This window comes from Crocodylus siamensis, chromosome 5 (genome assembly GCF_052110815.1).
Source record: "Crocodylus siamensis isolate JL-2025a chromosome 5, ASM5211081v1, whole genome shotgun sequence".
NCBI classification, from domain to species: Eukaryota; Metazoa; Chordata; order Crocodylia; family Crocodylidae; genus Crocodylus; species Crocodylus siamensis.
In genome coordinates, this window is record NC_143399.1 from 17,810,865 (window position 1) to 17,832,098 (window position 21,234).

The following is a 21,234-nucleotide window of genomic DNA, read 5'->3' on the forward strand; positions in this document are numbered from 1 at the left end:
ACATGGCTTTGTGGGCTGAATCTAGCTCTGTGGACTCTATATAAGACACTCCCAGTTTAGACCTGTCGCTAACAGAGGAAAAATCTTCAGGAAAAACTGACGGACTTTCTTCCTGAAAAAATGTTAAAAAATTAAAGGTATTGGAGATCCTAAGATGAAGGCCCCACTTCTACTTTGGCCCCTTTACTCCAGTTTAAAAGGCAGAAGCAGCATAAGAGGATCCTAAAAACCCTAGTAACTGGTGAATACAGACTCTTGTAGGTAGGGCAGGAGCAGCACATTAGGGTGGAACTGTGAAAAGACAGTAGTAATTAAGACCATCCATATTATAGTAAGGGGCCAAGAACAGCCCAGGATGAGAAGGGCTTGAGTATTTTAAGCCACCTTAGCTGCTGCTTCCCTCTGGGTGGGAGGTCTTTCCAGCCCCTAAAAAGAGGCACAGGACAACATTTCACTTGAAATGAAGGAAAAACCCTGAACTGTTGTATTTAGTAATATTAAGATAGGACAGAATTGTTCAAACTTAAACATTTTTAAAGCTAAACAACATATAAATATTGAAAGACTTCATGGATTTAATTTACCAAAAATGGAGGGCTGTTCTTAAAGTACTTTCTAGTGACAGGAACTCAAAGCCAACTACTCCAGTGAGTCCAGAAAGTGAAACTGAATATAACATATACAAGTATTTTAAGTTAGTTTCGAGAGAGAAATTTAGTATAAGCTGCCTAATACTATAATATTTTTAAACAGGCTGTACCAATTAGCCATTTTCAGATTTCAGAAGCTGATTTAATTGTGCACAGAAGTCACAAAGAAACTTCAAGGCAGCTCAAGACTTATAAATGTCACAAGCTTGTGTTCTGCACCAAAAAGGCTTTTTTTCCTCCATTCTTAACAATGGTATGAATGCTAGTATTTTACATTTTTCCAAGTGAAAATACTTCCAGTTTTAGAGGGCCAGAAAAGCTTTTGCCTTAAACGATCTCGGTTTCAGTTTAGCTAGCACTTACAAAGAAAGAAATTCATCTGGATTACTCCATTCACAGGTGGAAATCTTATTATTTCATTCTTTTTACCTTGTTTGTCATGCAATCTAATTTATGCAATAAATTAACACTTAAAGATGTATCCAGTTCTCTAAGGTCTATACAGATATAGGGAGCCATTTATTTTCTGTCAATGCTGCTCCCATCACTGTCTGCAGGGGTTCATGTTTTCTTATCTTCTTTTCAGTTTTCAGCAGTTCCTTTACATTTCATTTCATAGGCCAAGTTAAGCTTTCGTTTTTTCATCCTGGTGTGTCATCTGCTTAATTCACCCATCTTTTTCCTATATTCTACCCATCTGATTTTCCCCTCCCCCCTCCAAATTTGATCTTAGCTGTTAGATTATGGAACTTGCACATTCTTTTAATGTTCATAGTTTCTCAAGCTTTCTGGTTTGGAGGCAGGCAAGTCTCTTAACAGGTTTCAGGCATTTCCAGCAGATATCTAAGTAAGCATCTTCTGTCCTTCCCCTCTGTAAAAAGTGACTTCATAGGACATCTTTTTTATCACTGAAGTTCCAAATATCTTGAAACCAGTTGATGATTTCTCAGAGTGTCACTTTTCTTCCAGGCTTATGTAGTTGTAATTCTTGAAGCAACTAAAAGAAAAAAAGTGATCATTTCCCTCTGACTGTTGCATGTTCCAGAGCTCTCAGGAAGGTTCAGCAAGAATACCAGAGGGTGATTTGATAGCTGGCATCCTATTATTTTCCCTTACACGGTCTCCAAACATTTCCCAGAACAGTTTAATTCTGGAATATGTTCATCCTTACCTTACCATGTTCCCTTTAACACTTATATGTTCCTTTACCATAAAAAACAGTTTAAAATCATGTGGGGCGAGATACTATCAGTATAGAGTTTTAATTGTTTCTCTGTTGTTATTGTACAGATAGAGGAGTGATAGCCATTGTTCCAGTTGGTCTCCTATACTTTAGCCCAGGGGTGTCAAAGGTACGGCCCACAGGCCATATACCCATAACACAGCAGGTACTGGTCTCTGTGCTGCATGGACTCAGAGCCCGTCTGCCACATGCACTGCACAAGGTTCATGGGGGAACGTGCTGTATACAGCACCAGCATAAGACTGGCCTTGCACACTGGATCTACAGCCGGCTTGCATTGGGCCCATAGACTGGCTGTGCATGCCTGATCTCAGGGTTCATCTGGCCTGGGCACCACATGTATGTACCCCCAAACCAGCCCTGCACATTGTATAGGGCTAGAGCTAGAGCTAGCTTGAGCTGCCGTGGGGCTGATCTACGGCATATGCGCTGCATGAGGGGCCCATGAATTGGCCACGTGTTAGTTCTAGTCTGTAGGGTTAGACAAAGGTAGTACCAAAGTTAGTGTAAACAGTGTATTTTAATAGTTATCCTAGCCAATAAGAATGAATATGTAGGGGAATAACTATATGCAAAGCAAGATTAGACTAGCATAACTGGTAGGCTTCTTGGCAACTGATTTAAGTTGCATTTAAAATTAGTCCCCCCCCCAACTGCCCGCTTTGTTGGTTCATCCTCCTTGGGCATTTACTTTTATATTTTTCAAGATTTATTATTTTAGGTACTTCTCTAGTGTTGTCTGAAAAACTTGACAAATTAGTAGCCTTCCTTTTTCCTTTGACATAGACATAATATTAACTCAAAGAGCAGTTAGTTTAAGGGAACTGTAGTTTCACTTGTATGACTGTTGTCTCCATTTTGTTAAACTGGAGGATAAGTCTCTAAAACGTTATCATTTTTCCCCCTGTATAAAATGCATAAACGTAATGGGAGAATTCACTTTGTTACAGAGGAGTTTTATCATAGCTTTTCCCCCCCCCCCCCCGATTGCATATCAGTCTTGGTTTATTGCAGACTTAAGAATAAAACTGTTAACCTAAATTTAGTTCTAATGCCATACAGTGACTATGAGACCCAAGCATACTATTTCTCAAGCACAGTGACAGTTTCTCCTTTTTTTTTTTCCCCCCCTCTTAAAACAAGACGCCACTCCCATAAACTGATATCAAAATAATACAGTTGAAAGCTACAGTTTTTATGGATCTTCCACACAATTTAGTAGCTAATCATGGTATGAACGTTTTTGCAACACTTTGCATCTGAATAGTCTTCCTGTATCTAAATTGCCATCTGTTTTAGGTCTCATCTGAAAACCTGCACTCTCCCACTTACGTCACTTAAGTGCTGTCATTTAATTCTATGCAGCAAGTTCTCTCTTACAGGGAAAAGGGTATATGGTTTTAAGGACTAATGATTCACTATCCTATATGAAATATGGTATTGTTACTTGGGTCTTGGTTATGCAATTTCAGCTTTGATGTTTTCATGTTTCACATGCTAGGGTAGGAAGCTGAGGAACCCTAAGATACTACAGGAACTTTCTTAAAATAGCTTGGCAGATGTTGAACTTGAAGTCAGCACTTCATGGCATTGGAGACATTGTGCTCTTGAAAAGCCTAATGTTTCAAGTGAAAGGAAAAACAAAAAAACCCCAATCCTGACCAAATGGTCATCCTATTTGATAGCATACAGAGGAAATTAAAAAGTGTCCTGACCAAATTCCAGTATGGGCAATAACTTTCTGACTACCTGTTGAAATGTCCCACCAGCCAGCATTCTTCTTTTGGGATGACTGATGCATACAAGCACTCTCCAGTTACTCACCTGCCTCAGAAAGCTCTGTTTGAGTCATCAGAAGAATCAGCGCAGAGTTGGTTTCCATGATGAAAGACTTAAGATCTGGCTGGAGACAAACACCAAGCCAAGCCGACCACTGCTTCCCCCCCCCAAAAAAAAAAAAAAAAAAAAAAAGAGAAGAGGACAGGATGTCCAATTTTCCTTAGGCCAGGAAACCCCTCTGTATACCAAAACTCAGCCCAGCCCCCATAGTTCTCTCTCCTTTGGGTTGGAAACCCCCTCTGTACCCCAGGCCTCCAACTTAATTTCATATTCTACCGCTCCTCAAAGCCAATACAGTTGTTGCCTGACTTCTCCTTCCAATCTCTAAAGGCTCACGAGAGGGACCAGATCACTTCCTGCAGCCTTCATCAGTTCTTTGTTCTCTGTGCCTAGTGGAAGGCAGGCAGTCTTACAGGATGTTCACCCTTTACTGCATTGTAAAGCATCTCCTCTGGCATGACCTTGCACATAGGCTCATTTACAGCTTCCTAGCTACATATGTCCACTTTAAGACCTTCCCCCTTCAGCTTCCCTAGCTAAATCATTTATACAAGCTGGTACCTTAGAGGTGGGTAGCTTCCCTCTGAGACATAATAGTTTTCTGGCAGCAGGGGGCAGGACAAGAAATTCTTTTAAAGCAAGAGTATAGAAAAGTTTGATAATTGTAATAAACAGAGCAAAGCCTTAATACTTGCCTCAGAAAAAGCCTAAAGAAACTGATAGCATTTCAAGATCACCTGGAAAGTCACCCCCTTCCCAACAGAAATTAAAAAAAAAAAAGTTAAGGGTCTCCAGGAATGCAGAGCTTTCAGTCCTCAGTGAACAGATCTGAGAATAATGAGCTCAAGTATCCCTGCCTAATCTCAGCTTCCTTGGTATCTAGTAACAAGTCATGAAAGTTGTTTTAAACTGAGATTAACATCTTAAAAAGTTTACCTAGGAATACATTGGAAGCCGGTGTCATCTCAGCCAATAGCAGTGCACTGTAATGGACAGCCATGGCAAGTTCTAGCTAAGGCTTTAAAGCAGACACCAGATGTCATGCTCTCTCTCCAACCTAAAGGACGTGTCATGGAAATATTGTGGTTTTGTGAGATGATAGGAACGTCCAAGAACTTTGCCTTGCTTGCAACTGCTGGTTCAGAAATGCATCGGGGTAAATAAAGTATCCAGATTGTAGCTGTATTGGTAGAGAGGCAAAAGGAATCAGAACTCATGGTAGAGGCAATATCTTTCATTAGCTCAACTAGATTTTTGCCATCAATCAAGCCTTTAACTGCAAGCTTTTGGGCACAAGCATCCTTCTTCAGGTTTAGGAGAAAAAGATTATAAAAGAAGTTCTCCTGGGTAGAAATGAAAATACATATTTCATAGGCGAGTTGAAGATATGGTAAAGTCTCCTGTTTGGAATAACAGGGTAAGCAAGGAAGATGTATTTGAGAGAGAGACATTATTCTCTGCTGCTTTGTTTCTTCCAATTTACTACTTAATCTCTTATAGTGAATCACTGTGTAATGCTGTTGTAGCCTGTTAAATGGCTCCTGCATTCTATTCCCAGGTGGCTGTAGTTTAATCCTGAAGGAAGTGTTTGTAGTATATAAAATACACAAAAATAAATAAAGTGAAGAAGCAATGCAAGTGTAAATATTTTATTATTTCACAAATGGATTTTTGCCCAAGCTGATGAGGTCATATCTTGACTGAGTTGCATTATTGTTTCTCAACCTTGAGGTGCCACAGGACCCCCTCAGAGGTACTGCAGTGCATGGAAGGAGAAGACTGCACTATGCAAAGGACTGCAGCATGCACACTGCTGCTCTGTTAGGACTCCCTGGTAAAACTTAAGCAGACAGAGCTACCTTAGTATGTAGCCCTTCCTGGTCCACCCCACTTCCACCAGGAGCAGTGGAGCTGGTTAGACCAGGAGATTAAAAAAAGTTACAGCCTAAGCCTGACTGCTTTAGAGTTACTTGAGATCCCTAATGCAGCAGGAGTATACACATGTGCCCTCCCCAGGCTGGCTGGGCAGCAATATCTGGTTGAAGAGCACCAAGTCAAGGCAGCACCAACCGTACCTCCAAGCACGTTCAAAGCAGTGGTGGAGGCATGCTGGGACTCTGGAAAGGTTGGCCAACCATTAAAGGTGGTATAGTAGGTAGCAGTCATGGTATACAACCTAGATCAGAGCTGCTTAGCTCAAGGGGCCCAGCTCTCAGTTTCCTGGCCCTGCAGGTGCAGTGAGTACCACTTGCATAGGTGAACATTAAGTTCTGAGGCTGTGAGTTCGTGTTCTTCATACAGTCATTTATGTACACGCCTAGAATAAGTACATTTTATTCCACAACCAAACACTAGTTTGTGTATACACACTTTTCCTTGAAAAGAAAGCATCTGAGTTAGTTGCATTTCTCTGTAGTCTGCCATAACAAGAAAGAATGTTCTTAGTAATCCTTAAAAGTACCATTTCATTGGGCAGCTATTGATAGTAACTCCTAACAACCTATTTGACTTGATGACATCTATGGAGCCATAGTGCATTGTGGGTCACTGGCTCATCCAGTGAGCTATTAAGTTCACCAGTTCTAATAGCATAGTTTACATATTACACATTCGGCTAGAGCCATTAGTATGCGAGTATTTGGAATACTCACATGCTGCAAGACTGCTTGGTCACTTGCTATAGAAGTAAAGTTTCTCTGTAAGAAGGTCTGTCCTCCCATCCTCCTCCCCTCCCCCCCAAAAAAGTTAAACCAGGTTTGTCAGATTTACATCAAGTGCTACAGATTAAAGTCTCTTTTAAATCCTTTATACTTTTATAAAATAGCTTTGCAAGTTTTAGTTTGAAAAATGCAGTAGTATCTTCCCAAGCCTGTAAAGATGATCTCCAATCAAGAGCGTCTTCAGGAGTTATCAATCGGAGGGGGGGGGGGGGGGGGAGAGAGAACACACAACATGGCACAGCATTGATATTTTATTAACACTATGTAGCAGGACTATGGTACCTCTAGTGCCCACCCTGTACCTGCTCTCTTACTCTGGCTTCCCCAGTCTGGCTTCATCCTCTGATCTGCCACACTTAAGCTTACTGTTCAAGTTAATATTACTTTTTAAAAAGCTGCTTTCAGAGAACTGGGGTTTGGCCTTTGATACCTTGCTCTACCCTCCTTATCAATCATCACCAGGCTGCCAGCTTGATCACTCCACACATCCAAACTTAAGCAGGACTCTTTAAGCTTTCTAGGGCACCTACTCTTCTAGGCTCTTATCCATGCCTGCTCCCAACAGGTCACCTACCTTTCAAGGTTCTTGCTCTCATCTGTCCCTGGCAGGCTACCATTCAGAGCACCTATGCTTCTGGTCTGTTCTCCAGATACTAGTCCCAAGATACAGGGTGTATCACTAGCACTCACCATAACAGCAGCCCTTCTTAAGGCATCCCTTTGTGGCCCTGCTGGCCCCAGTAATGGATTCTAGATTCCCCTGTAGCTATACTATGTCCCTCACTTGTCTTTAACTTCATTCACCTGTTTGGATCTCTGCTCTCATACTCTAGCAGCAGTTTTTTTCCACTGTCTCCACCCTCTGAGCCCTTGGCCTCTACAGGGTTCAAAGCACAGACTACTATCCAGGCACCCTCTGAGGCCTCTAATTGCCCCTGTAGCCATAACCCAACCCTCTACTGACAACATAAACCCAAAAGACAAATAACTGTAACATAAAATACCACTTATCTGAAGGATTCAACAAAGTTGCTTTCCTAGTAAGATCAGTCTATCTTTGTTAGTCCTGTGATAGACTTATATAGTCCCTGGCTCCTCCCTTTTCTGGTCACTTGACTTGGCTCCTGCAAACAGGGCCCAGGTGAGGGTAATTAACTAGCCACCAATTTACCATTCTGCTGCTTGTTACTTGTAAGCGAGGCCCTGTAGTCATTCAGTTGTACTGTTCGTCTCTGCTAAACTATTTTGCTAGAAAGCAACAGGGCTTTTGCTGCCTGCCATCTCCCTCTTCACTACTGAAATAACAGGGGTTAGGGGTCACCTGTTACCAAGATGGATCAAAATCAATGATTCTTTTTAAAAATAAAAAAAATGGATTCTTTTGATTTAATTATATTTTAAAGATGTTTTAAAAAAATAAACTTACATAAAGATGGTTTTGGTTTAAGATATGCTAAAGCTCAAAGATATTGTGGAATAGGGATTATAACTTTTAATTATATACTACTTAAGACAACACATTCAGGTAACGTTTTATAAATAGGTCACCACAGGCCATGGGCTATATTAGGGGCCCAATCTTATGGTGTTTCTAGAAGCTCCTCTATAGATTAGTAAAGATTAAAGAAAACTACAATACCCGGTGGGACTCAGTGCTCAGTCTAAAAGATCCCAGTAAGCATCTCTGTGATGCTTCATTTTAGTTTTCAAATTGTGGCTTTGCCTCCAGACATCATAGGCAGACAGAGTTCTTCTGGGTAGATGTGATATCTTTTATTAGACCAACTAAATGGTTGGAAATATTGTTCTTTGGAAGCTTTTGGGTACAAACACCCGTCTTCAGGCATAGGGAGAGTTTGTCTGCAGAGAGAACATCCTTGTTAACAACAGTGTATGGAGATGAGAGATAATAGACCTGACCCAGGCATCAGCCCTATTGTCTCTCTGCAAGTTTGTGTACATACAGTAAAGCCCTAACCTTTCTCTAAAAGTGCAAAGTTTCAAGAATTTAAATGAATAAAGGATATTAAACAACAAGAATGCACTTTTGTAGAAAACAGTGATTAAATCAAGTATCCAGGTTGTGGTCATATTGGTCTAGAGGAAAAAGCAATCAGGGCTCATGGTAGAGGTGATATCTTTTATTAGACCAACAAAGTTTTTGCAGAAGAAAATTCTTTAACTGCCTTCATCAGGTGTCAGAGCAAAGACTGTAAAAGTTCTGGGTAGAAATGAAAGTTTCCCAAGGCAACTTTGACCACTTGAAATCTGAGACACTGCTCCTGCCCTTGTTCAAGGTAATTTGCATCATCACAGAGCCTCAGAAGAGAGCTGAGACACCTACCTGCCCAAAGGAGTATTCCATCTATTGACTCCTCTGTGAAGTCGTATGAAATATGAACTTTCATTTCTACCTAGGAGAACTTTTACAATCTTTTGTCCAATGCCTGAAGGGTGTGTGCGCCTGAAAGTTTTGCAATTAAAAACATTTTTTTTTTTTTTTTGCAAAAATCTTGTTGGTCTTATAAAAAATATCACGAGCCCTGATGATTAACTCAAGGCTTCCTGACCAGTGATTTAAATCTATTTGATATAAATCAAATCCGCCCTGGTAAGCCTTCCCAGATGAAAGTTTATGTAATATATTCTTAAAATTTGTAGGAAAAATTTGCACTAAAGATATCAAAAACACCCTTTAACTTACTGCAGATAAAGCACAGGGACAATGGCACTGTACACATCTTGCTGCTGCAAAGACAGGAAGTCTGTGACTGTGTCCCCTGCTACAGAAGAAGGCAAAACCCCTACCATCCATGCCAGTCTGACTGTGGGCTAAAATTCCCTTCTTATCCAAAATGTGGAAACCTGTCTGAACCAGAGCAGAGGAGCATGACCCTCTAGCCCAGCTTGTCTCGACTGGGGTGCAGTGTGATCATTCCAGGGCTGCTAAAAGGCTCAGCCCTTGTATCAGGAGGAAAGTGATCGCTTAGCTGCCCCCCACAGCCTAGCAGCCTCTACTTCACTCCCAGCATGTTTGGCCATGTGTACAAGAATGTAGGCAGATGTGGAGCTGCACTTTTGAGCCTGACTTGCTCTAGCTCTTCCATTGGCCCTGGGGATGGTTGGAGAGGTTGTGAGTGCATATGGCTCCAGTAATCAATGTGCAAGTCACTGGAGGAGCAGCAGCAGGAGCTATGCTTGCCCCCCTTGGGTGCAGACGAGGGGTGGGGCGGAGGCAAATATTGCAAAAAGCAGGGGCATGGTAGGTGAGGTTCTGCCCCCACCACAGTCACCTGGTATCAGCTAGATTCTAGCTTGCTGGTTCGCAACTGGGCTGCTGTTAAATTAAAAAAGGATGGAAGCGTGCCTTGAGAGTAAAAAGATTCAGAATCATTATACTAGTGGGTAACCTGGGTTTCTATAATCTCAAGAAGAGCATCAGAACATCACAATCAAAGGCCCCAGTCTTGACTGTTGTCCTGACTGGGAGTGTCCTTGTTTGTTTTATTGAAAAATGGCCTCTTGCAAACTACCTTGCCTTCCTTTTGTGCTTACATCAATGTCATTATTCTGAAAACATATCTGCGTTTCTTGAGTTTGGCTGAGTTTTGTTTGCATCCTATTATATCTCAGTGTGGCCTTGCACACCAAAAAGCAGTCAAGGATCTCATGTGATGGGTGTCTCCATATTCATTAGTCCTGGTGTCTCGTAACAAGTACAAATACATTTTATTGGACCACCTATATAGTTGGGAGAGCTAGCAGACATGCATGGTAGGCTGCACATTTTTAGTGGGGATTCAGCATAAAATTTCTTTAATTCCAGTCATGAAACTGTTGATGTGGGTATTGAGACCTGGTCCCCAGTGCTGGGCTCCCTACCTGCCGCAATATAAAAGATGTGGTGCATGTTCACTTTGTTACGGGTGATGTTAGGCTTTGGGCCCCCCAGGACTTTAAAAAAAGAAGCTGTGCAGCTGGATCCCAGGTTTAAGATCCCAGGGCATTGCAAGTCTGAGCTAAGGAGCCTCATTAATTAATACTGCTGAATGATAGATCATTGTACATTGTTAAGATTTGCAGTTAGCAGGGAGATGCATAAAATGTGAAAAACCAAGGATAAATCACTGCAAAATACTCTTTTTTTATATATGCCAGCTTAATTCAGTGTATACTGTGATGGGTACTGAATTTTCTAAAAGTAATACAGATTTAGTCGATAAGTATTAGTTGAAAGGCATCCTTAATTCTACCTTTTTTTTTTTTTTTAAGAGTGCTTACTTTTTGCATCCTAGAGGGGGTTTTTCATAAGTAGGTTTTTGTGTCACTTTGTCATTTTGTTTTTCAGTTTTGCATTGGAAAGCAAACTGAAAAAACCCCCATTTTGTTGCATCCTCATTGACTGCTACATTGTTCATACCTTAGGTCAGAACAGTTAGATGCAGCATACAGACTTGACATTTGGGTTAAGAGAATAGTTGATAGATGGTAACACTCTACAGTGTGAACCAGTACTAGAAGGTGGTGAGACACTTTACAAGATGTTCTGTAAAATCAGAAGAATGGTGACTCGGAGATATCGGGCTTCATTTCAGCTTCTGAAGGGAGATTACTCCAATGGGATCTGAGTCTTTTGGTCCTTCCCCATGTTTGACCCACTGCTATTCCATTCCTTCCCAGTCCTGTCTCTACACTGCCCTTCCATCTTTATCCAAGTCTTCACTCAGTCTCAATTGCAGTCATAGTCTTACCATTCCAGTTTCCTTCTTCCCATCTCCTGTTGAGCAACCGTAATAATAGGCAGTCTGTAATTAGAACCAAGGTCACCTGTATAATTCGCAGGTCATAACTTGAAGCATGGATTATTTTAGAAGGTGAAAATATTGTTTGCAGTCAGTGTTAGTATAATTCTGTAGTTCCAAACAAATAGCTTTATACTAGAACTTGGACGGAAAAGTATTCTAATGTAATAAAAGGCTTAGTCTGTCTATCTGTCTGTCCGTAACTCTTCTGGTCAACTGCACATGTGCCGCCAAGCAGGCAGGCAGCAACTGGTTGGGTGGCCCGGGCTGTGCAGACCGAGGTTTGCACCACTGCTGGGGAAGTTTGGCGGTGGGGAACATGCCTCTGCTGTCTGAGCAGGGGGGGAGGAGGGGACCAGGGAGGCAGACGGAGGTGCGCCAGGTGGACCCGAAGCAGAGCGGGGAAGGAGCAGGGTTGGACCTGAAGTGGCAGGAGGGGGTGGGGGTAGAGCGGGGCCAGATGAGGAACGGCAGGGGCTGGGGGAGGTGAGGCAGGCTGGACCCAGTGCAAGGGTATAGATCAGGGCCAGATGAGAAGCAGTGGTGGGAGGGAAGGGGGGACATGGGGCTCTGTCCCTGCTGCGCACCCCCTACCCCGGTCATTCTTGATGGGCAGTTTGCTAGTGACTTTCAGAAGACCTTTCAAACTTTCATTTTTGGTTCATGGACTAAGACTGAATGACTTATCTTCCTAAATTCTGTTGGGACACTCCAACATGGTTTTTACTTTTAAAAAAAAATCTAAATATTATATCTGAATAGAAACACAGCATTTCTATACACGATTGGGTAAATAGGTTTTACCTGAGATTCAGAATAAATTGCTCTACTTTGCTTTATAATCTCAGGAAGTCAATAATTGGTTCACAGAATGAGGAATTCTTCCCATTATCAGTTGATTAAAAATAGCTATAGCAAGAATGATAATAAAAAGGAGGAAATGAATCTTGTCCATCACTTTAAAACCCATTCAGAAGAGTTGAAGTGTTTTTGATATATTGGGGAATAAGTGATCTGCGATGGATTGCTCATTTAGTTTTTTTGTATCAGATGAATGGTTGAATTCATGTCATGTTTGAGATTTGTACAGATTTAATATGGAAATAACTTGATTTTTGTTTCTCTTTTTTTAGCCTTCTGTTGAGTCTTCAAGCCCAGGTAAATATTTTTAATTTAACATTTTATAAGCTTAGGATGGATGAGCACTTTAATAAAATGCTGTCTGATAGCATTTTACTTGTCTGTTGAATGTTATTGTTGGATTTAATTCAGCAGTACAAAACTAAAACTCCAGGCATTACCTGCTTCCAGTTATTACAGATTTAGTGTGTTTAAGGTTTCTAAATTTTAACCAGGCATGTAGATATATGGATTATATGTGATGTAATGAACTATACCACATAGAAAGAAATTTGGTTAAACACTGTTTAATTTAGTATTTTGTGAATCTTAAAAGCAACTTACACCTTTAGAAATGTCTTCTTACATGTATCTCCCATATGGTCTTATCTAAACCAGTAGATTGTAAAAATGGCTGCTTGCATTTGGAATTAAATTGTTCTTTGTTACATTTTGGTATGCTTCAATTATTTAGTGATGTAGTCATAATTAGATGTTGTTATCAGAATGTTTAATTCTTACAATATAGTAGAATATATTGTAGTTTTCCTTAAGCACATAAATGACAGTGTGTTTCCTGTCATTGTAGTTTCCATTTATACAATCAGAATAGCACCTGAGAATTGTATATGATCTTTCATCAGTAGAGAAATAGTATTGAAAGCACAGAAATTTCTGTGGGTCAGGATTAAGGTAGATTTAGGGAGTACTGTAATGAAATATGTATAGCCACTGCTTCTGATACATTGGGTATTTGGCTAGTGATGATCACACTTGTCCTATGTTTTCATAACCACTAAACTCACTTACTTAAATAAAGGTGCAGCATTACCAACAGTATCTTTTTACAGTGATACAAGTTCACTTACAGATTATATCAACAGGAAAGTATTTGCTTCTTGTGATTCTTTAAAAAAAAATTATGACTTCTTTCTAAGAACTGGTTGGTATCTCATATTCCAGTTTGGTTGACACACCCTTCTTGCTGGGTATAGTCAGTGTTGCACTTAGCTTTTATTACTTTATCCAAAACAATTGGCATTGCTACAACTGCCATCTTGGCATTGAAATGCAAGTTTTCCAGCAGCAGTGAATATGCTTTTCTTGGTTCTTTGGTCTTAGGTCTTGTCTAAATAAACAAACTATCACTTTAATTGTAGTGTGCAGTTTAAAGGGAAACAACCCCCTAATGTGGATACAGTTATAGTTTATTTCAGTGCAGGAAAGAATGAAGTACACTGGTAAAAGGCCCTTGATGTTGCTATTAACTGCATACTTGGGTTGTACTGATTTAATTTTTTTTATAAAACAGTTTTTTAAAAAGTGGTTCACGCTACTAGCTGAAATAAGTAGACTTTGTTTTGCCTTAGTTCTTTGCTTGGTTTTTAATCCATGTTGAGTAATTAAGAAACTTCAAGTTTAAGTATGTGTTTCTATATGAAAAAATATACCTGTCTTCCCATTGCAAAGTAGTTCTGAAATGTTACTGTCATAACATATTTAATAATTGTTCAAATTTATTTAAAGATAATATTTGAAATTTACTACATTTTGCCATTTTAAATTGATTTATCAATTTAAATTTTTGCAGCACGTCTACAAGCCAAGTATTCTCTCATTTTAAAGATTTGGGAAGTGCAACTTGGGTTATTTGCTTAAGCAAATATTACTAAATTATTAGCAGAATTGGGTTTATTAATATTACTGAGTCAGGATTATAATAAATCTGTAAAATTAGTCTTTCATTTAAAGTTGATTCAGTTGCTGTTTAGTTACTAGATCCAGACTTTTCTACAAAGAATACTGTGAAAAGGTTGAAGTGGCAGGAATGGATTAATCATGAAAAATTAAAGCCTTGAATGCAAGGAGTCTTAACCTTAAAACTTCCTACGTAGTTTAAAACTTCCTGCTGCTCTGTATGTTTCATTATCTATGTAACTTTTTCTATATCCTTCATGTAAACGGTGATGTCTTCCAGGAAGTCATTTTGGTACGAAGTCACTTAGGTGACGTAACTGACCTGAGGAAAGGCATTTGATGCTGAAAGCTTGTCTAAAAACTCTCCCAGCTATACGGTTTGTCCAGTAAAGATACCACTAAAAATCCTTGCCTCTCACACATTTCCTGGACCATAATGGGAACAACACTCCAACCCTACTTCATGTGCATAAGCAGTTTGTACTTCTTTACCCAGTGCAGGTCTCTGTTTCAGGCTGCTGACTACTTTGGCCTTTGGAGACGTACGTTCTGAAATGATCACAGTGCTGGATAGCTGAAGCTTTTGCCTAGCAGTAGTGGGTGTCAAGCAGCTATAATAGCCTACAACATTTGAAAAAAATAGCAAAACGTAACTGCTGATTCTTTCTATATAGCCTGAGACACTTGGGAAGCAAATAATCCATTTGACTTTTTTAAGACAATTGATTTGTTTTGTTTACAAACATGTGAGCATTTTTAGCTGTAACTTTAGATGATGGTATTTTTATTACTACTAAACAAAAGCCAAAATTCACAATATGATCAATCAAATTGTTTTGTACCAGGAGGTTCAGCAACATCTGATGACCATGAATTTGATCCATCAGCTGATATGCTGGTTCATGATTTTGATGATGAACGGACGTTAGAAGAGGAAGAAATGATGGAAGGGGAACCAAACTTCAGTTCTGAAATAGAGGATCTTACAAGGGTAAATAGCATTTAAAGACCATTTTGTGTAATACAGCCGTACTTTATCTGATTTTTATCACCATTACCTGGATGTATGGATGCTGCTAGGAATGGTGACGTATCAGTCCAGAAACTGCATTTGCAGTTCTCCAGCTATACAGCAACGAGGTTGATGTATGCAGTAGGCTCCGTAATACCTGCCACTGCAGTTTCTTCTGTTTTCAAGGTGTAGGTTTCACATTTTTCAGTTAACATAATGTTAAAATATGCTGTAGTTAAACTTGAATATTGTTTGCAATGCCACTATTTTCTGATAAACGCTTGCATTTGATTAGTATATGTTGAATTTTTAATATTCGTTACATTTTCTTCATTCCATCATTTTCCGTTTAATTCTCTAAGCATCCTTGTGGTCCAACTGAGACACGGATTAAATGATTTGCCCAGAGCCTCATAGTGAGTTGTCAGCAGAGCTGGGATTACAACTCCAGTTACTGATGATGATGTCTACATCTTAAATGTGTGTTTTGAAATAATTGCATATTAAGATATATTTTCATTTTATACTCCTGCTGACATGTATGTTCTGCCTTCAGTGGTCTTTTAGGGGATATAAATGTGACAGAACCTTAGATTGGATTGCAACTAGATATTCAGTCACCAAAAGTACACTTTGTGACTAAAGAGTAATTCATTATGAATTCTAAACTAGTGTAGCTGCGGTCTATGATCTCATTGGCTGTAAACGTTTCCAGCACAGGTAATCAGTTCTTTTCAAATGCATATGTAAAGTACAAATCCTCTTCAGCTACAGTAAATCTTTATGCCAGTGCAACTTTAAAAAGCTATTTAGCATGTTTAATCCCCACTAACGGTATCATTTACATATATAAATTCAGTTAGGATGTTAAACTGATTTATCTTCATTTAAACTTCACTACAAATTTTGAGAGACACTGTCTAAAAAGGGTGGACTGTGGGAAAACAGGACTGTACAGAGAGCATTTATTTCAGTCTTCCTTTATATTTTATGGTCACCATTCAAGATGTGTCATAAAGTAGTATAGGCAGCAGATGTACGTCTTTGGGTAATACATGGGTGACTTGAACTAATGCTAGAACATGCTGGTATTTTTTTAACTGTTGAAAATTCAGTTCTACTCTGAAAAATGTCTGTGTAGAAGTACCACCGTCAGACTCGGTAGATGTGCTGCCCATTTGCTGATTTCACTGATAAAATAAATTTTTATTACCTTTTTTAAAATGAATTATCAACGGATTTACTAAGAGCTTGTTTACATAAGATATTCAGAAACATTAAGGCAGCTGTCATGAGATGATTCTCTGGTCACTTTGATCCTGAATGACGGCATCCATACACAGGTTATTATTTAGAAAACATAAAACTGAAGACTCTTCCATTTTAGTCACCTTTCATAGGAGAACCGCTGTTTAAATAAAGAAAATTTTAAAACAGAGTTTTTTTAAGATTGCTTTGTTTATCTCTTTCTACCTCTATATACACTGGGCACATCTACATATGCATTAATGCGCTGTTGCTACTGTGCATTAAGTTTAGTACCTCTAATATGAGGTACTAACTAAACTTGCAGTAGCTGGTGCTGCTGTGCAGTAGCAAAGGCGCAGTCATTTTGTGACACTTAATGCTCAGTAGACTACTTCTACTATGCATTAGCACAGCTTTTGCCTTGACACGCTATGCACAGTAGAACGAGTCTTGTGCATTAAACGTCTCATGTGGATGCTCCCAGTTAGTCTCCTAAGGGTTTTGTTTATTTAAAAAAATAGTACAACGTACCTAGTATGCATTTTGGTCAATATTTGCTTCTTGCTTTTATTGAAGGTCTGAGGAATATCCATATAAAAAGTGATGTGTTGATCAACAGTATGCAAATTTGGTGTGCAAGTACAGCTGTAAATTCTTAGACTACCAAAAGTTAGAAGTTGTGCTTTATTCCTACTAGTTTATACGTAAAATACCTCTTAATTTGTAGAGATGATCTCTGTGATGAGACATCTTTCGAATCAAACTTTGTTTGCACCTTATTCAGGAAGGTGATATGCCAATTCATGAACTACTTAGCCTTTATGGCTATGATGGTACAGTCCGAATCCAAGAGGAAGAAGAGGATGATGATGAGGAGGAGGAGGAAGAAGAAGGAGATGATGATGAAGATGTTGATAATGATGACAACAGTGGCTGTAGTGGAGAAAACAAGGTGAGTGTCTGTAGTAATTTCAGATATCTTCCCAGTCAATTCCAGGCATCTCTCAGGACTGAATTTGCAGGCACGTTCTAGTTTGTTCCCTAGTAACACATGAAATTCTTGCATGGGTGTGCCACGTGGTGGTGGGGTTTGCCCACAGCAGTTGTTGTTTTTTGCCCCATGTCGGGTGTCAGTTTTATGGTGGTATTTTATGTATACACACAAATGAAATCTTTGCTCCAGTACAGTGTAGGATTCTTTCTAAAAGTTCTTTCAGAAGTTCTCTAAAAGAAGATACAGAAGAAAAGATGAAGCGGTATAGTCTGAGATCTTTATATAGTAGAGGGTCACACAGTTGAAGCCCTTGGATTTGACATCGGTGGACTGAGTTAAGTGTCCCTCCCCATCCTATCTTGCCTTGTTCCATAACCCTAACAGTTGGCTGAGAACCAGCTGTCTTTCTGTTCTTGTCCTTTTATGTATATTAAGTCATTCTTTCTTGCAGTTTTATTTTGTGTTGGTTTTGTCCAGTTCAGCCTGTGTTTCCTGTGTTAGACCCTTTTACTTGAGTTTTGCTCACATGTTCAGGGTTGCGTTCGGCCACTGCTGCATCTGCCACTATAACCAGGTGCAATTGCCCAATGCAGAGCCATACCAGGAAGGGCTGCTGGAGGAGCGTGTGCATTAGCTGCAGCAGGAGCATGCATTAGCCTTATCGCTAAACTTAAAGCAGGAGGAGTCCCTGTTCAGTCCTTCCCAGTCTGACCCTGCATGCTCTTCCTGGAAATGTGGGGCAGGTGGGGCTGTCTTGTGTGCCTGTTTCCAGCAGAAGCATACAGAGCTGGACTGGGAACAGGAGCAGCAGGGCTGGGCACTCCTGCTTGCTTTAGTAGGATGCGTTTCTAATGCAGTCAGGAGCATATGCTGGTTTCAGTGGTGGTAGCAGCATCCCAGTTGAGAACGAGTGAGGTAGCCTAGGTAGCACAGCTCTGGTTTTCAAATGGGGAGCTACCACATTCAAAAAGTTCTGGAGGGGGTGCCCTGAATCTGAAACAGCTGAGAACAGCTCCATCTCATAAACCAGTGGTGCTCAACCTTCCTGCCCTGTGGGCCAGATAAGCAATACTTGGTCTGTCTGTGGGCTGAATCTAGCTGATTGGCCAGATCTGGTGCACAGGACAAGCATGGCAGGGCCTCATCCAGCAGTGTGGAGTAGGGAGCGGGATGTGGTCTGGCCCCAATCCAGCTGGGGTTTGGGAATGTGGTAGGGAAGGGGTGGCAGTGTTAATTACCACTGATTCCTGCTGCCAAATGTCTTGACCCATAGAGAGCTCCTTGGGTTTTGTGCCATAGCTCCACAAGCTGGATTTGGCCTCTGACTTGAGAAAACTGTTGTAGATGTGCTAATTCTTTTGTTATTTTAAGCGAAATGATCTCTGGTACAGAAACAAAAGTCTGTTTTTATGTGGGTTACAAACTGCCTGAAGTTCCTAACTTAACTATTTGATATTGCATTAGGCTAATATAGTGCATTTGTCACTTGTGCTATATAATAAACAGCTTAAATTTTTATTAGCAATCAGAATATTTCATGCTATGGTTGTGACTTCTTTTAAAACACAGTCTTTTGTACTGTTAAAATAAGAGGTGCTCATTTATCTTAAGATTTTTTTTTATGTGGTTACAATGTTCCAGACAATACCTGTGTCAGCAGTAAATGTAACAAATCCACTCTTCAGTTGTTTTGGGTTTTTTTTGGGGGGGGGTGTTGTTTTTTTTAAAAACTTTCATGGCATAATTGTAATTTCTGCATTGTTGGTAGCTTTCAACAATATGTAATCTCACAGTACTACTACTATTATTATTATTAATATTAATATCTTTCTAGAGTTAATACCAAAAATATTAAGGAGCCAGAATAGTGAGGTTGTTCAACTTAGATAGAAAAAGGAAATATTTTGTCTTTAATGTATTCATTGTAGCATTCCTATTAGAGGATCAGTCTGAGATGTTTTAAGGATATGGAAACTGAAGTACTGAACTACTATGAGGTTAAATGATTTGCTAAAACTCATGTGATGGATTTTTGTCTAAGAATAGAATTCTTAAATGTAAAATCTTACCTGATTGCTCTCTACTAAAGGCTTTTTTAATGTATGAGTAAAATCCTGTCATCCCTGAGGTCCCTTCCGTGTGATTCTTTTAGCAGTTTTTAGTCGGTCAAAGGGGAAGATACTTTGTAAAATTCTAACTGTAATGTTAAGCCATTTTTGCTTTAGTCTACTTTTTAAACTTGGCCTGTACATATTTCTTAACGAGCATTGGTGCTTTTCACTTTATTTTTTTTCAAATCTACCAGAGTGATATTATTTGAAAATTGTATATTGAGTAGAGCCACAGTCCTGTGTCAGTGTACCTACTGTGCAGTGGTACTTTTTGTGCCCTGAGTGAATAGGGACTTTGCCCATATCTGTGCAGGCTGGCATCCTACATATATGTATGCATCTGGAGAAACCACTGTCAGTGCATTAATAGTTTTTAAATGCATTTGAAGCTGTTGGTTTTTGTTATCTGCAAGCTTCGCTGCCAAAAATTGCAAAGCCTGTTAACCTTCCCTTGTTGAATGGCTTGGAAGGAAGAGATTTAGAAGGTTCATATATTGTATTTGTTCTTAAGCGAACAAGCAAAAAGCTCTGGGAAACTAAGAGGGGGAGAAGGGAAATGTAATGCAATATGGATACAAATTTAAATACAAGTAAATGAAAACCAAAGTTTTAATAGCACCATTAATTCTGCTGAGTTGTACTTGGACCTTTGTTATATTTCTAATTTGCTTTTAAAACATTCAGTTCACAATGTGGTTTGTATTAAATGTGTACTATAAGCACATTGGCTACACATGATGTGACTGAATTATTACACGTGAGCCTGAGCAAGTTGTGTTAAGTGATGCTTACAAACTGCATAAAACCAAACATTTATCTAGCCATGTTCATCTAATTTTCCTTAATTTTCATATCACTCCCTGGCATTTCAGTTCTGTTAAAAATCTGTTCTTTTTTCTTCTAATCTTTTTACCATTTATTTTAAGTCAATGATATTGGAGTTCAAGTATTCTTACTGGAATAGGCATGTTTGTATGACAACCTTGCACATTAAAAATAAAACTTTTCTAAGAGACTAGAAATTATCATCTGATTTATTATGCTTCCTAAACCAAAATTCAGGAAGAAATATTTTAAAGACTTTAAAAATATCAACAAAACTTAGTTTAATTTCCAATTTTTAGCACATACTCACTTATGGCTTACTCCATGAAATATAATTCTCCTTCTCTGCCCCCGCCTCCCCAAAAAAGCTAAAGGTGAAGGTCTTTATCATTCCATGTCTTCGTGAGCAGGTTTACTGACACACACATCGCTGTATGAGGATTTGAGAATCGTGAACAAGGACTGTGAAATTGATTTTTGCCCTAAGGCATGCATATACTCTCAAAGAACTCAAAATACATATAAATACAAGATTAGGTTTGTACGCTTGGAACTCCTTTTGGACAAACAGAATTATTCTGTAATACATATATCCAACATTAGCCATCCTCCCTGTTTGGATGAAAGATACCAGAATACCTTCTCTCTCTCTCTCTCTCTCTCTCTCTCTCTCTCTCTCTCTCTCTCTCTCTCTCTCTCTCTCTCTTTCTTCCCCCTCCATCTCTTCTCCCCCTTCCTCCCCACCCCCCGAAATCACAAAACAAAATAAAAATCCAACAAAACAACACCTGTTTCTAATAGATGACTTGGTTCAGACAACCGTGGCAGCATAGTATGCTGTTGATGCCCACTGAATACAATGGCAACCGATGCATTTCCTTAGGGGAAAAACTAGACATGATGTTTAACTCTGGTTCATGCCCCTACCTCACCTATCAAAGCCTTATTATTAAACCTGACCTGCTTAAAATAT

At 39.5% G+C, this 21,234-nt stretch overlaps 1 protein-coding gene across 2 annotated transcripts in view; it reads left to right on the forward strand.

Annotated features, from left to right (window-relative positions):
- Positions 1–21,234, forward strand: part of MIER1 (MIER1 transcriptional regulator) — a 51,287-nt gene that overhangs the window by 3,649 nt on the left and 26,404 nt on the right. For both annotated transcript variants that reach the window (XM_090048479.1, XM_090048478.1), the window contains exons 2-4: positions 12,388–12,412; positions 14,917–15,062; positions 17,116–17,283. In XM_090048479.1, coding sequence (XP_089904605.1) covers positions 14,964–15,062; positions 17,116–17,283 — 267 coding nt within the window. In that variant the 5' untranslated portion in view covers positions 12,388–12,412; positions 14,917–14,963. The remainder of the gene's footprint in view (positions 1–12,387; positions 12,413–14,916; positions 15,063–17,115; positions 17,284–21,234) is intronic.